Source organism: Gordionus sp. m RMFG-2023, chromosome 2 (genome assembly GCF_954871325.1).
Source record: "Gordionus sp. m RMFG-2023 chromosome 2, tfGorSpeb1-WG-v2, whole genome shotgun sequence".
NCBI classification, from domain to species: domain Eukaryota; kingdom Metazoa; phylum Nematomorpha; class Gordioida; order Chordodea; family Parachordodidae; genus Gordionus; species Gordionus sp. m RMFG-2023.
The window spans coordinates 10882957-10900779 of NC_088776.1; the positions used below are offsets into that span (position 1 = coordinate 10882957).

The 17823-nt window shown below is 24.8% G+C and overlaps 1 protein-coding gene and 1 long non-coding RNA gene across 2 annotated transcripts; one reads left to right on the top strand and one right to left on the bottom strand.

The window, feature by feature from the left end:
• Positions 1–90: 90 nt before the first annotated feature.
• LOC135923616 (uncharacterized) lies at positions 91–6122 on the top strand. Its single transcript, XR_010571254.1, has 5 exons — positions 91–269; positions 313–488; positions 5380–5470; positions 5508–5552; positions 5597–6122. It is a non-coding gene; the product is annotated as an uncharacterized LOC135923616 (long non-coding RNA).
• A 9466-nt stretch (positions 6123–15588) lies between these two features.
• On the bottom strand, positions 15589–17442 carry LOC135923893 (uncharacterized). The gene is made up of 2 exons (XM_065458884.1): positions 16133–17442; positions 15589–16082 (listed from the first exon to the last, which is right to left on the bottom strand). The coding sequence occupies exons 1-2, from the start codon at positions 17360–17362 to the stop codon at positions 15630–15632; spliced, it is 1683 nt and encodes a 560-aa protein (XP_065314956.1). The 5' UTR covers positions 17363–17442; the 3' UTR covers positions 15589–15629.
• Positions 17443–17823: the final 381 nt, after the last annotated feature.

Consider the following 17823-nt stretch of genomic DNA (forward strand, 5'->3'; position numbering starts at 1 on the left):
TTGAGCCGCTCAAATTGAAATGAGTTTTGCGACTCCGACTTGAGTTTAGAGTCGTAAAAACTCGACTATTTAACAACACTACGTGCGGCTTGCTCATAAACGTGTGAAGGGCTCCTCATTTTTATCCCCTTTTTAATTTGTCCAGTCAGATGGATTATGAGGAAAACCTAACGTAGCTCTGTTGTATTCACAACTAGAGGGCGAAAACGTTCTATATCACGTATCACGTAATTAAAAACATACAAATTCAACCATTATTCTTTCAGACGGTAAAATAATATTTTTAAATAAAATTATATATATTTAAAATAGTTTCACCACTATATATCTTGAAAATATCAAAATTATTCTAGATACAAAATTAGGCTTCAAATAAATAATATTTTTAAATAAAATAATATTATATTAAATAGATTCACCACTCTATATCCAATATCAAAATTATTCAAGATACAAACTTGGCTTCAAATAATTTATTAAAATTAAAGGTAAATAAATAAAATTATATGATATTTAAAATAAATTCACCACTGTATATCCTGAAAGTATCAAAATTATTCAAGATACAAACTTGGCTTCAAATAATTTAATAAAATTAAAGTAAAAATAATATTTTTAAATAAAATTATATGATATTTTAAATAAATTCACCACTGTATAACCTTAAATTATCAAAATTATTTAAGATACAAACTTGGCTTCAAATAATTTAATAAAATTATATGATATTTAAAATAGAATCAATGCTACATTTCAATCCTTAGATATTTAAAAAGTCAATTATTTATGAAAAGGAAAACTTCATAATATATCCATATATAAATCCAAATTATTTAAGCATCCATTTAGTAGTGATTTAATGGCCAAGGATAGGAGCATCCAGGGTTGCAAATATATTTGTTGCTATTGACAATCTTTTGGATGGCAAATATAATTGCGGATAGGTGCATCCAGGTTTTAAATAAAAATGATGATAATGATAATCTTTTAGATGGCAAATATAATTGCGGATAGCTGCATCCAATTTGCAAAAAATTCATGCTATTGACAATCTTTTAGATAATATAAATAATGTTATTAACAATATTAAAAAAAATACTAATTCTCTATGTGTAAATTTAAAAAATGATAAGCATATAGCTACTTTTAAAATGAGTATATATATATAATATATAACACCTTTGATTTAACTAATTTCTTATAGTATCAAATCTTCAGTCGCTTCTTTATTTTATCTTTAAATCAATTAATATCTAAAAATATTGACAGCTTATTTCCAATTTTTATATTAATTATGATCTTTCTGAAATTTTACTATGAATTCCTTATATCAAATCTTCAATAGCCTCTTTATTTTATTTTTAAATTTTAGATACATATCTAATTGTGTCATGATTTAAAATAGGCAGTTGATATAATGTGATCCTTCACTTATAATTTCAAAATTTTCCTAGTATCTTTTTTGGCAAAATTTTTATGCAAATTTAATGAAGATAAAATTATAAAAAAATATTAGAATTAATTATTATGGTTATAAGAAAATGTTTTTATCCTATAAAAAAAACTTTTTATAATGAGATAACAAGTATACAAATTGATTTGAAATAATTTTATTCAATAAAAATATTCACTTCATTTACAACTGTAATGCTAATAAAAACATAAATAATTACAATCATTTTATAATTAAAATATATGCGAATAAAATAAGATTTAACAATTTTCACAAAACCAATTAATTTTAGAAGGTTTTTTAAAAATTTTTTGGCATTTGAAGTAAAACCAGGACAAACAAGTATCACACGAAATGAAAGCATCATCATCTAAAGAGAGGTAGCATTTCTGACAAATCCAGGACTCTGCCATTATCTTTTCTTTTAAATCCTGAACCTGTACCCATGCATCACTTGTTAAATATGATTTTATTATTTTAAAATCCACTTCATCATTTTTTAGACATTGCATATCTTTTTTATAAGTAAGAATGTCATCAAAATCAATCATCTCATTATTATGAATTTTCAATGCAGATTCTATACAAATTTAATTTATGATCCATTCTGCCTTGTTTTCTTTTGATCAAGTTGTAAAAAGTTTAGATAAATGTTATTTTAAAAATAATAACTATGACTTATATGACCGATTGCCCAAATTTTTGAGTTGTGTATCAGCTAATTTTAAGTATTAAAATATTGATATTTTTAAATATTAAATGTAAACTGCATTTCTTTTTTCATTGATTATGAAATTTATAAATTCCATTTGAGAATTGGTTATAATTGGTGTTCCTATTTAAAATAATAACATAAATAAATTATGATATATACCTTTTCCTATGTCATCAGCCAAATTAGGTATACTTTTAATACCAAAATTACATTTGTCATCTTTAATTGCTTTTTCTTTATTAACATTATAAATATCAAAATATTTCTTTTTACTTTTATTTCCTTTTTTAGATAATCCTATTACAGATATATCAGATTTCTTTGGCTTGCCTTGCCTTTTCATTCGAACTGGTAATTTTAGACTAAGAATTTTATCAAAATCAATATTTTCTTTGTCTGAAAAGAAATTATTTATTTACATAAGAAAATAATCATTAATACTGTCTTGTTTTTCTTCCAAAATAGTTTTTTCTAATTCATTATTCATAATGAGATCATCAGGATCTATAAAATAAAAATGTTATAGTATTGCAAAGGTGAGAAATATAAAAACATTATTTTTATTAGAAATATACAATTACTTCTTAAGCTAGGAGATAATAAAACACTGGTTATATTCTCATGCATTTCTTTATTTAATAGAATATTTATATTAAGAAATTAAATTTTTACCACTATCTTCTAAGGTAGATACAGAAACAATATCTCCCATTTCATCTTTGTCATCAGGATCTTATAATTATTATTAAATAAAAATATATTATTAATTGTTTACTACTAATCAGAGAATGAATCTCCATACTTTCATCTGATGGTATGACAAATAATAATTTACCATCCCTAAAACAACCTTCAATTTTTTGAATTTGGTCAAATACAAGGTCAAAATTGTCTTAGGGTAGATTAGATATATAGCCAGCACTTGATACCATTTGTTTTAATATCTTGTTATATTTTTGTTGCTGTGATAATTTTTTTTTAATATTCATGGATACAGATGATGTGATTGATATGTCTGTAGTATATGTTTGTGGTTGTTCAAGATTACATATCTTTGAATAGGCCCTAGTCCATCTAACATTACAAAGTTCAGGATAGTATTTATCCATATTATAAGCAGCCCTTAATGCCATTAGATGGCGACATGGTAATAGCATTGTGGTAAGATAACCACAAGAGCACTTTTCAATAGATACATTGTAGATATTACCCAAATCATTTATTTCTATGGCCGTGAACATGTCATTAGCTAATACTGGTAATCTGATTGAATTACTCAGATTTATTTCACTGAGTATAATTTTAAAGGCATAAGTTGTCAACAAATTTCTATATTTGCTCTCAGCTGATAGTGGACTATATGGAAATAATGAGCTTTTTTCATTGCTCATAGTGTTTCTATAATCTTTCTCAAATGCCATTGAATTAACTATAGATACTATATCCTTAAACAGCCCTTTAAGAGTTGAAAATTTTGTGATGACTGCTTTAAATTTTTGATTCATTGACTCAACTCTGTTATTTGTTGAATTAAAAAAATGTGGAACATTAGATCTTAGTCCAATAACCCATTCAGTTTTTATATTATGCCAATTTTTATTATAATATGATGTTACTTTTAGCAATATTCGAGGAAGATTATAGAAACATTATGAACAATGAAAAAAGCTCATTATTTCCATATAGTCCTCTATCTGCTGAGAACAAATATAGGAATTTGTAGAAAACTTATTCATTTAAAATTATACTCAATGAAATAAATCTAAGTAATTCAATCAGCTTACCAGTATTAGCCAATGACATGTTCACAGCTATAAAAATAAATTATTTCGGTAATATCTACAATGTATCTATGAAAAAGTGCTCTTGTGGTTATCTTACCACAATGCTTTTACCATGCCGCCATTTAATGGCATTAAGGGCTGCTTATAATATAAATAAATACTATCCTGAACTTTGTAATATGGAAAATACATATGTTTATCTCTGCCTTTGGAATATAAAGCCTGCCGATCTGCAAAATCTTTATCCCCAATTATCACTTGAATTTTATCTATCCGATTATATTTCCCCAAAATATCACATAAATTACACAATTATAAGTTTCACCTTTAACTAGCCACAATGCTGCAATTTGGGATTGGCGATGCCCATCAATTACCAATAAAATGAATAAGGGCATGCCAAGATTATTTTATAGGTGGCATCTATAAATAGGACCTCAGGATAGCATTTTACATTATGTCGCATAGCTATGTCCTGAAAAAAGATGCCCATAAGATCATTGTTTTCTTCGTGTAATTCTACAATGGCACCCTTGTCCTCATTTATCTAGTTAACAACCTCCAACAACATGTTGCTATGAGGCATTTAGTCTTGTATTTTAACCTTATTAGCCTGTATTTTAACCTTATTAGCCTTAAAAGCTAAGACTTGCTCAACAAGCTTTTTTTTTGATTGGAGAAAGTTTCCTTTGTTTGGGCAATAGCATATAGGTGTTTTTATCTATATAATATAAATATTAAAATAAATTATTTTCCTACTTAGATCATGATTTTTATGTTCGTTTATAAATTTTAGAATCACTAAATAAGGCCCTATTGGATCGTGCTTATATCTAACTGTAAAGTTAAATGTACATTGGTTTCTAAAACTGGATATCTTTTTTAATCCAGAAGATCTTGACCTTTTTTTAAGGAATATTTGCATACATAACATATTCTTTTGTATTTAATAATTTAATTAAATCACTACTAAATGGATGCTTCAATAATTTGGATTTATATATGGATATATTTATGAAGTTTTCCTTTGCATAAATAATTATTGACTTTTTTAAATTATCTAAAGATTGAAATGTAGCATTTTGATATTACTATACAGTGATGATTCTATTTTAAATATCATAATTTTATTTAAAAATATTATTTTAACTTTAATTTTATTAAATTATTTGAAGCCAAGTTTGTATCTTGAATAATTTTGATATTTTTAGATTATAGAGTAATGAATCTATTTTAATAATCATATAATTTTATTTTAAAATATTATTTTACCTTTAATTTTATCAAATTATTTAAGCCAAGTTTGTATCTTGAATAATTTTGATATTTTCAGGATATACAGAGGTGATATTTTAAATATCATATATAATTTTATTTAAAAATATTATTTTACCATCTGAATAATTATATTTGTATTTATTTGGCAGGAAAAAAAGGTTGCTTGCATCCTTTGCATAAAGATGATAAGTATAATATTGATATTAAAAGTATACCGAAATTTTCTGGACATATGAAGAGGTATATATCATAATATAATTTTTATATTTAAAATTAGGTGATACACAAATAAAAAATTTGGGCAATCTTCAAACAACTCATAGTAGCTTTTAAAAAAAATAATATTAATGCATTTATTTTTCTCAGAAAAGTTATTAAACCTTCAACTTTATCAAAAGAAAAGGCTGAATGGATCATAAATAAAATATGTAAACAGTCTGCATTGAATAAAGTTTTTAATAATGAGATGATTAATTCTGACGACATTCTTACCAAAAAAAATGATATGCAATCTTTAAAAAATGATGAAGTGGATTTTAAAATAATATTTCACAAATGATGCATGGGTACAAGTTTCAGGATTTAAATGAATAAATTATGGCGGAGTCATGGATTTGTCAGAAATGTTACCTCTCTTTAGATGATGATGCATCCATTTCATGTGATTCTTGCTTGTCCTGGTTTCATTTCAAAAGTTAAACATTTTAAAAAAAACCATATAAAATTCATTGGTTTTGTGAAAATTGTTAAATTTATTTTTATTCTCATTTTATGTTTTAGTTATAATAATATAATTATATATGTATTTATTAGAATTACAGTTGTAAATGAAATCTTATTGAATAAGATTATTGCAATTGAATTTGTTTACTTGATTTTATCTCATTTCTTATTTGAGCTATAGAATTATATCAAAATAAAGCCTTTTTGAAGGATAATAAATAATTTTCCTATACAATACCCTATATAATTATTTCTAGTAATTTTAATTTCTATTGCTTCATTAAATTTACTGAAATATGATTTCACACAAATATAAGAGCACTTTTTAAATTCTAATTATTAACGCCAAATTTCAAAAAATTTTGCCTAAAAAACTTGAAACAATTGGAGTCATATAAAAGTAGGAATAATTTGAAATTATAAGTGAAGGATCATATATTTTTATTAGAATAATATCAGCTCTCTATTTTAAACGGTAATAGGAAAAAAAACGCCAGAAAAAAAAACCACTTGAGATTATTTTTATACACTCTCATATTTAAGTATATTCTAGCAATAATTTATATTGAATTGGTATATATACAATTGCAAGTTAATAATTTGTTAAAAATATTATGACCTCATCAAATTTTTGCTTATAGACCATTCATGCTTCCTCCACCCCCACCTCCTCCTACTGTCATGGGCCTTGTTGGAGTTGGTATGCCTCCTATGAATATGATGCACCATCCAAATTTACCCCCCCCCCCCAATATGATGGGTTATTTATATTTACTATTGATACTTAAAACGTAATGTATATATTCTAAATTTTAGAAGTAACTGCTTCCATAAATAGGCCAATCCAAACAGATTTTTTTAAAATACAAATTTATTTAAGCAGATAATCAATTTTTAGAAATACATCTGTATATAACCTGATTGGTTGTTAGCAGCCAGTATATAAAGAAATAGAAACTTAATTCATTGCATATTTAAAAGATGAATATTGAAATAAATTCATGCATGATTTATTATAATAGAAACAAATATATATTCACCCATTATACAATTTAATTCAGTTGAAACCATTAAAATGCAAATGGAAAATACTCGATTTTTTTGCATTTGGTATTTTGAATAAATGTGATAATTTTAATTTATTCATGATTTCTCACCTCATTGATATGCAACTACCTTTAGTTTTTAGCTTATTAAAAGTTTTAAAATGTATTTTTAATCAAAAGATTAAAAAATTTTTATTAATTAAAAACGCTATGATTGATATTTAGACAATTGCAAGTTAATAATTTGTTAAAAATATTATTGTTCAGCAACTAGTTAAATGAACAGATATTAAAATGTATATTTAATCAAAAGAATAAAAATTGTTTATAAATTAAAAACGCTATAATTGGTATTTAGACAATTGCAAGTTAATAATTTGTTAAAAATATTATTGTTCAGCAACTAGTTAAATGAACAGATATTAAAATGTATTATGATCATTATGTTTTAAAATGTATTTTTAATCAAAAGAATAAAAATTGTTTATAAATTAAAAACGCTATAATTGGTATTTATAAAATTAAACAATAATAATTTGGATCTTTATGCCGTATATAAAAGACAAAAAAAAATTTAAATTTACAAAAATATTTTATTCATAAAATTTATATGTTATAAAAAAAAATTAATGGATCTTATTCATCCTGGAAAGCTCATATTTGAAGGTTATTCTTATACCATACATAAAAAATGCTCAAACAAGATTAGATGGCGCTGCTCAAAGTATTCTTCTTTTAAATGCCGAGCAATACTTTTTTCAACACTCGATAATCAAGACCCGGTTTGATACAGCTCATAATCATCCATCAAATATTAATGGACTAATAGCAATAAAATCCATTGCTAACATGAAGAAGCGTGTGCAGACTCTTTGGCAAAACCTCTTCAAATTTATGCAGAGGAAATTGTAAAATTAGACTAAAGAGTTCAGTCGCATATGTTATCGGAAGATTCTATAAAAAGAACTCTAAGGAATCACAAAGCAATGCAACACCCTTCAAATCTTGAGAATTTGGAAGACCTAGTTTTTGAAGGTATTAGTTTAAATATAATTATATTTTCATAAAAATTTAAATATTATAGGTGGTTGGGCAAATTGTGGCTCCCAGAACTCAAAACGATTTTTATTATTTGATAATGGCCCACAAGCTGAAGAACGCATAATAATGTTCGCAACAGATGATTCCTTGAATCAAATATCTAATAGGACAGAGTGGTATATGGATGGTAATTTTGCCATGTCCCCAAAAATTTTCTACAATTATATGTGATTAGAGTAGCAATAAACAATATTTTTATTACAGCGGTTTATTGTGGACTCCAGAAAAAAACTCAAAGTACATATGAAATAATATTTCAAACAATAATGTCTAAATGTCAGGAAAGGGATTTATTTCCTGATCCATTATATATATACATGGATTTCGAAAAGTCTGCTATGACCGCTGTTAAGAGTATCATTGGTATGATTATTAATATGTTTAATAATTTATATTTATTTTTTCAATTAGGGGATCACATCGTAATTAGAGGATGTTTTTACCATTTGTGTCAAAGAAGCTGGGTCTGGAAAGCGAATACAGGACCGATGAAACTCTAAGTTTTTTTTGTGGCATGATGGACGGCTTAGCATTCGTTCCGTTATGTTATATGGATAATGCAATGACATTCCTGAGATCAGTTACTCCGAGCAATGGTAAAGACATTCTTGATTATTTCGATAAAAATTATGTCAATGGAGTATCAAGGGATGTCATGAGAAGCAATTCTCAATCCCAAACCGTCGAATTGAGCCTCGATTTCCTCCAGAAACCTGGAACGTGAATCAGAGTACTCTCTCAGATGAAGAACGAACAAATAATCAATGCGAAGGTTGGAATCATCGTTTTTCTAGTCTGGTTGGGAATAAACACCCATCAATCTGGGTACTCATTAAAAAAATGAAATGCGAGGTGGCTGCCGACGAAACCAAACTTGAAAGATGGCGCGTAGGTAGTTGGACATCTAAAACAAAATCGCAGAGTTCTAACAACCAGATTCGGCTAAAGAAACTTTGCGAAGAATACCGTGATGGGGTGCGAAGCCTTCCGGATTTTATAAGAGCGATATCCTTCAATATTCGATGTCAACCAATATAATTATTATTATAAATTATAAAATTTTTATATACATAATCATGATTTACCAATAAAATAAACATTTCTTATTTCTAAGTTTTGTCAAATTTAGTCTATTTAATATCATATTTAAAGATGGTATTGTATTTTTACTATAGCAAATTTTTTTTACAATACATAGTGTTTTTACTGAGACATTTTTTCCCAGTACCAATTTAAACATCAGTTTTTCTTATTTAAGCATTTTTTTATGGAGAGTAGGTCAAATAAAAATATACCTTCTATAAAAATGAAAAAAAATTCCTGAGGGTTTTTTTTCCAGGGGTTTTTTTTCCTGGGGGTTTATTTTCCGGGGGGTTTTTTCCGGGGGTTTTTTTTCTGGGGGTTTATTTTCCGGGGGTTTTTTTCCTGGGGGTTTATTTTCCTGGGGTTTTTTTCCTAGGGGTTTATTTTCCGGGCGGTTTATTTTCCGGGGTTTTTTTTCGAGGGCTTTTTTTCCGGGATTCATTTTAAACCATAACACAATTTTAGGTATGTATCTATTATTTAAAAATAAAATAAAGAATTTACTGAAGATTTGATATGATAAGGTAGAGTTTCAGTTAGATCCCAAATAATATAAAAGTAAGAAAAATTTGAAATTATAAGTGAAGGGTCATATATTTTTATTAAAATATCGTAGAAGAATTTCAGTTAGATCCCAATTCACAAGGTGTTATATTATATATTATTAATTTTTATTACTCATTTTAAAATTTTATGCTTATCATTTGATAAATTTCTAACATTGAAAATTAGCATATTTTTGTATTATTTATATTTGAAATTAGGATGCAACTATCCGTTATTATATTTGCTATCTAATCTCAATAGTATCAATTATATTTACAACTAGAATCCACCTATCCACCATTATATTTGCCATCTAAAAGATTGTCAATCAGAGTTGTACATTTGCTCAAAATAAAAACATCGTCAAATATCTAGATATATGAAGATCGTAAAATCTGAAGATCTTTTATTTTTAAAAATTTTGAGGAAGGATATTCAGGCTGCATTCAAAGTGGATACGGATCCAATTTCACGTCAAAACATCTGAATTGATGGCGTCCGACAAGGCTTTATTTATTATCTCTTATTGAAAGGAAAAAATATAATTAATTATTACTTATATTTATTTATTCAATATTTTGTATTATAAAATTTATATGTATTAAATTCCTCTATACTTTATTGGTACATATTTTATTTTAATAAAAAATATCATTAGTACTCCAAAAATTTGTTCATAAATCAATATTTGGTACCAATTAACCATGTTTTTGATTAAGAAAATTCTTAAAATAAATTTTTACATATTAATAAATTTTGTCTGCTATTGTATTCAAATTAAATACTTGGTGAATGGCTAATAATAAGATTTATTAGAAATTAATACTCTGATTTTTTAATGTGTCATTTTTAAAAAATTTTGTATAAGAAGAGCATTTGCCTGAATTGATACTTAAAATGATATAATTATAGGTCAAGCTAAAGATCACAAAGCAAATATAAAATTTTTTTATTTGACTTTTATATAAAAAAAACACTTGTATAATATTCATTTTGACTTTATCCTTTTGGTTTTCTGGTAAAGATGATATTTTGTAATTTTCATCTGCTTTGTGGTATATAAATTTGGCTTCTCTAATAGAATCAATAAAATCTAATATATTGATTTTCATTTTTAAAAAATTATAAGTAACGTTATAACGCTCTAAAATTTGCCGGATCAAAAAGTCAAAATGTTTTGACTTCAAAATTTGCCAGATCCGTTTTTGTCGGAAGGTATCGGAACGGATGCACTGTGAACATATATATCATTTTTAATGAGATTGACTTTTGACGGAACGGATGTAAAAAACAAATCCGTCTCCACTTTGAATACAGCCTCAAAGATCGAGATCTTTGAAGATCGTAAAATTTAAGATCTTTTATTTTTAAAAAATTTTGAGCAGCGATCTTCATATTTTATAATGTTATAGTAAATTATTATTTTTTGAAGTAAATGGGTTAGTAAGCATGTTACATTAAAATAAATTTTCAATAAAGATGTACCGACAATTTTCATAATCGTTATTTTTTTTTCAAAACTTTTATTGACATATATGGGTAAAAATTTATATTTAAAAAAAATTGATATTAATATTTCATTGAAGATGTAATGTAAGTAATACAGAAAAGTGACAATTGTAATATTCGTTATTTTATAATTTATTTCATTTATTGTGTCCTAAATAGGTTATAATTTATATTATTAAGATGTAAAAATAAAATTTTAAAGATGTACAATAGAAAAATGACAATTGTCATAATCGTTATTTTTGAACTTTTTTGAATTTTTTAAAGCATAGATATTGTTAACATGATTTCAGTGAAGATGTATCACAGGAAAGTGACAATTGTCATAATCGTTATTTTTGAAATTTTTTAAGACAAATGGGTAAAATTAGCATCAATTATATTCAGAGTTGTACATTTGCTCAAAATAAAAAGATCTTATCGTAAAATTTGAAGATCTTTTACTTTTAAAAAATTTTGAGTAACGATCTTCAAAGATCGAGATCTTTTGAAGATCTTTTATTTTTAAAAAATTTTTAACAGCGATTAGATCTTTGAAGATCTTTTATTTAAAAATATTTTTGATCAACGATCTTCAAAGATCTTCATATTTTATAATGTTTTATTTTTTTGATATTATTTTTTGAAGTAAATGGATTAGTAAGCATAAGCATGTTAAATTAAAATAAAAATTTAATAAAGATGTACCGACAATTTTCATAATCGTTATTTTAAACTTTTTTCGACATATATGGGTAAAAAAAAATTTATATAAAAAAAAATTTATATTATAATTTCAATGAAGATGTAATGTATTAAAAAGTGGAAATTGTAATAATCGTTATTTTTAACTTATTTGATTTATTATATCCTAAATTAAATAGGTTATAATTTTTAATATTAAGATGTAAAAATAAAATTTCAATGAAGATGTACCATAGAAAAGTGACAATTGTTATAATCGTTATTTTTGAAAATTTTTTTAAAGCATAGCATAGATATTATATTGTTAACATGTTAAATTAAAATTTCTGTGAAGATGAACCACAGGAAAGTGACAATTATCATAATCGTTATTATTGAACTTTTTTAAATTTTTTTAAAGCAAATGGGTAAAAATAGATATTGTTAATGTTTTAAATTAAAATTTCAGTGAAGATGTACCACAGGAAAATGACAATTGTCATAATCGTTATTTTTGAACCTTTTTAAAAATTTTTTAAAGCAAATGTATAAAATAGATATTGTTAACATGTTAAATTAAAATTTCAGTGAAGATGTACTACAGGAAAGTAACAATTGTCATAATCGTTATTATTGAACCTTTTTAAATTTTTTTAAAGCAAATGGGTAAATGAAGATATTGTTAACATGTTAAATTAAAATTTCAGTGAAGATGTACTACAGGAAAGTGACAATTGTCAATCGTTATTTTTAAATTTTTTTAAAGCAAATAGGTAAAAATAGATATTGTTAACATGTTAAATTAAAATTTCAGTGAAGATGTACTACAGGAAAGTGACAATTGTCATAATCGTTATTTTTGAACCTTTTTAAATTTTTTTAAAGCAAATGGGTAAATGAAGATATTATTAACATGTTAAATTAAAATTTCAGTGAAGATGTACTACAGGAAAGTGACGATTGTCATAATCGTTATTTTTGAACTTTTTTGAATTTTTTTAAAGCAAATGGGTAAAAATAGATATTGTTAACATGTTAAATTAAAATTTCAGTGAAGATGTACTACAGGAAAGTGACAATTATCATAATCGTTATTATTGAAATTTTTTAAATTTTTTTAAAGCAAATGAGTAAAAATAGATATTATTAATATGTTAAATTAAAATTTCAGTGAAGATATACCATAAATAATCTTTATTTTTGATTTTTTTATATATAAAATTGAAAACTGATAATTGTCATATGTAATATTTTTAAACTCTTTTTATTAAACAAGGTTAGAATAAAGATATTTTGAAAATTATTTATTATTTCAAAATTATTAAAAAAATATATTGTTAACCAGGTTTGTTGTTAATAAGGTCCTATCCCATTTAATTTAAAAAAATAACCGATCTAATTTTATTTTAATAAAAAATATTGGCTCATTATGTTTCTTAAATTTTTGATGGCTTTTAGATTGTAAAATATTAAAAAGTGGTGCCTTCTAACTTCTATAATTTGAGCGTTATTTAAGTAAAGTCGTGCTTTTACAATGTACAACGACATTGCAGGAACTCAAATTTATATTACGAGCCAAATATATTTATGGATTGTCAAATTCTTGGTTTTTTAGTTTTGACAAAATAATAAACCTGACCTAACTTATTCAATTGGATAGATTTAGTTTTTTTTTATACTGAAAATATTTTATATTTTTTTTATTTTAGTCTATCAATTCGAGTCGCGAAAGGCAGTTTTAAATATGAATATTTATTGTAAACCTAGCATATAAATATTTCTCCTTTTAAAATTCAACCCATACTTTTTGATCCTTCACTACAAAGGTGGAAAAAAATCCCTTAACTACAAAGGTGGGGTCTATTTTATCCCAAATTTTGATTAATATCTCAGAACATATTAAAACTTGAGATCTACAAATACAATTTTGAATATATATTCAAATATTATTGGAAATAATAAATACAAAATCTTAGATTAATAGTTACTTCTAAAAACAGTTATGCAAATTTTACTAAAGTTACTAAAATAAAAATTTTTTTCTGAGACCTTTCTTTAATTATATTTTGATCACCATAAAGTATTTAAAAAAATGCAAATTTTATTATATATTTTATTAAATGAATGTCGAATATAGATAATTATATAAATTTTATAAAAAGATATCAAATATTAAATAAAATACTAATCATCAAATATCATGTAAATTTTTGTACTAACATTCACGACAAAATGTATGCATATGATCTAATGAATTTTTAACAATTTAAACAAATAAATGTTGTTTTTACCTCCTTCACTCTTGGACAATCTTTACATACTCCCTTTTTATTAGTTGGAATATGTTTTTCATCAGTTATATTGAGAATATCCCCAATGTTGTTACGTATTAATCTACATATACTACTCTCTAATTGTCCCATACATAATATTTCTCTATAAAATCAAGATCTACAAAATAATTCTCTACAAAATAATTCTCTACATTCATTTTAAAATCATTCTCTATAAACGACATTCTCTATAAAACCATTTGTTATAAATGCATTCTCTATAATTGTTTTCTTCTCTATAAATGTTTCTCTATAAAATACATTCTCTATAATGGTTTCTCTATAAAGACGTAAAACCACATTATTATTATTAAAAAAAATTTTATATATAATTCTTTTTATAATAAAAATAAAAACTTCACCCTTCGCCTTCTATTTTATTTGAAAAAAAATTAGTTTTAAAATTTTGGGTTATATTGATGGGGGATTTCTTAACATGTGATGTGTTAGTGAAATGGGGGATTTATTAAAAAAAATTTTAAGATTATATAAAAATCTCTCTAAAATTCTTTCTTTTTTATTAGTTATTCAGAGTCAGATAAAATATAACATTATATATTTTTTTTTAAATATATAATTCTTTATATTAATAAAAAGAAAAACTTCTAACGTTTCCTCGCCTTCTATTTTTTTTCCTTAAAAAAATTTTAAATACCCCTTTATTATAAATCATAATCATAATTTTCTTTTTCATTTTATTTTTTCTTTCAGATTCAGATATATTTGAAAAAAAATTAGTTTTAAAATTTTGGGTTATATTGATGGGGGATTTCTTAACATGTGTTAGTGAAATGGGGGATTTATTAAAAAAAAAATTTAAGATTATATAAAAATCTCTCTAAAAATCTTTCTTTTTTATTCGTTATTCAGAGTCAGATAAAATATAACATTAAAATATATTTTTTTTTTAAATATTTTTTTTATTAATAAAAACTTCAAACGTTACCTCGTCATGTAAGCCTTAAGATTGTGGTCATAGATGGCACAAAAGTTTGGACATTTATCAGCGAAATGTCAAGGTTTAGGTAAGTTAAAAATATTTAATTCCCCTCAAATATATTTAGTATTTTTCTTTATTAAATTTAGCCCTTTTTGAAAATCTATAGCAGTTTAGCACTTATATTTATATAAAATTCCCAAAAACATGATTTAATAAAACAAATTTATCTTTCATCAAAAGAAAGGTGGGACTATAAAGACCTCAATTTTAAAAATTTCAGCACTTAAAACAAGTATTTGTGAATTTAGATTTTTTTCAGTACTTCAAGAGTTTGGGTAACAATTTTATTTTGTATTTCAATTATTCGTATTTTAATTAGTAAAATGATTATATATAATTAAATTATACATGATATAATATATACAAATAAAAATTTTATATAAATATAATAAAAATCAAAATATAACGTTATTTAATACACTTTTATTAAGTTTAATTAATAAAATATCATTTAATATAGATTTCTCTAATCTTGTTCGTAGCGGTGTAAGGACCAATCCCAGAGCACTGAATGATCTCTCAACAGATACTTGAGAGCAAGGAGCGGCTAGAACTACTCGCGATAGGGCATATAATTCCGGATCCTGAAATTTTTTGGATTGCCAATATTGCAAAATATTTTGATCAGATGGCAATTTTTGACCATATATTAAAGCATTAATTTTGGTCTTCATATCAAGGATTTCAATATTTTGGTATATTGGAGCATTAGCGCTTTCTCGCTCCAAATATACATCTAATCTGGTTTTTTTACAACTTACAGGGATTAAAGGAGAGCCACTCAGAGCTGGATTATCTTTTGGCTTATTAAAAATTTGTATTTGTCTCCACGTAGACATCAGATGTTCCTAAAATAAAATAAATTTATTTAATTTAAAGTTATATATTATAAATTTACCCTGGCCAGCAATTTATCACTTTCGGATAGATAGATTCCATTCTGATAATTAAATCTGGGATCCATGTAGATCCCACTTCTAAAAACATTATTATCAAAAAGATATTTTTGACGATAATCCAGACAATTAATCAAATTATTCGAGGATTCATTATTTATTTCCTCTAAATCTAATTTGCATTCAAGCCATAATTTAAAAAAATCTCCGATTGTACAAGATTTTTCTTGCAGTTTAATGGTACATAAATTAACAGAAGATAAGACGGTGAGATATGCGTCAATTCTATCCCAGAGTCTTGAATTTATAAAAGTTTCTAAATATATATGGCCCATTTTTAAGTAAAATATTTTATTATCCTTTAGGTTTTTTAGCATTCTATAGGTGCTATTCCACCTAGTAACAGTGTCCAGCACTGGTTTGTTAATTTTTTCTAATGAATATAAACTTTTATATTTTTGTGACTTGCATATTTTTAGAATAGATCTTATATCTTCTAAATCCTCCTTTAGAAATTTTTTTATATAATCATTAACTCCTAATTGAATAGTATGGGCACAACATCGCACACAAATCAGCCCAAATGATTTTCTTAGATCATTTAATAAATTTTCCATATCATCATTTATTTGTTCTTGATTATCATGTTGAAAATGTATGTTATCATCTTGATTTAGATTATTTATTATATACTCCCCAGAGGAATCATTATCATGTATATTTGAAATATCACTGTTATTTTCCTGGGTGATCTCTATATTATTATAATCGTTATTTGGTTGAGAAGAGTCGTTATATTCCTGCGAGGACTCATTATCGCTATTTTGTAACAAATATTCTGAGAATGCATCTTCAGAAAGATCGATATGAGTAATTAGCTGTTCTTCAGCTATCATTTCCACGGTTTTTATCATATTGGCACCATTGTCAACAGTGATACTGTATATTTGGCTCAAACATATATTATACTTTTTTAATAAATTTTCTATTTCTTCCTTTAAATTAGACGCCGTGTGCGCCTTTACAATTTCTAACATGCCTAAAGTTCGTATTTCAATCTTATCATCTATAATAAATTGGGCATTAACCCCCAACACTGATTTTTGAAATCTTGTGGCTGTATCTATCTTCAAAGAAATGAGCTTATTTTTTACTTGTTGCATTATTAGGCATCTTATTTCTGATGCCGCATATTTTATTTTATCATTTACGATGTGTTTGTTTAAAGTCATATTCAATGATTGGACTATTGGATCTAATAATAGCTTGAATGATTCATATGTAACTAAATTGACTGGCAAGTTGTTAATAGCAATTAATCCCACAACCGATTCGTAAACCAAATTTTTTTTAAAAATTATTTAGATTTAAGATAAGATTAATAATTAAAGTCCTGCAAAATTCAACTTTCATATCAAATCAGATTAAAAAATACCTTTTAATTTTATTTTGTTATCAATCAGTTAATTTTTTATCTGAACGTAAATCTGAGTCAAATAGCATTTAAAAAATTAAAATATACGATACCAGAGTTGTTAAAATATCTAGATATAAATATGAGATATCTGTATTTAGATATTATTTAAGAAGTAACTGTATCTGATTTGAAATTCATTCTAAGATACATTTTGATACACTTTTTAATAATAAATAAAAAATAATTTAATGCAAAATTTATTTTATTTCATTAAAT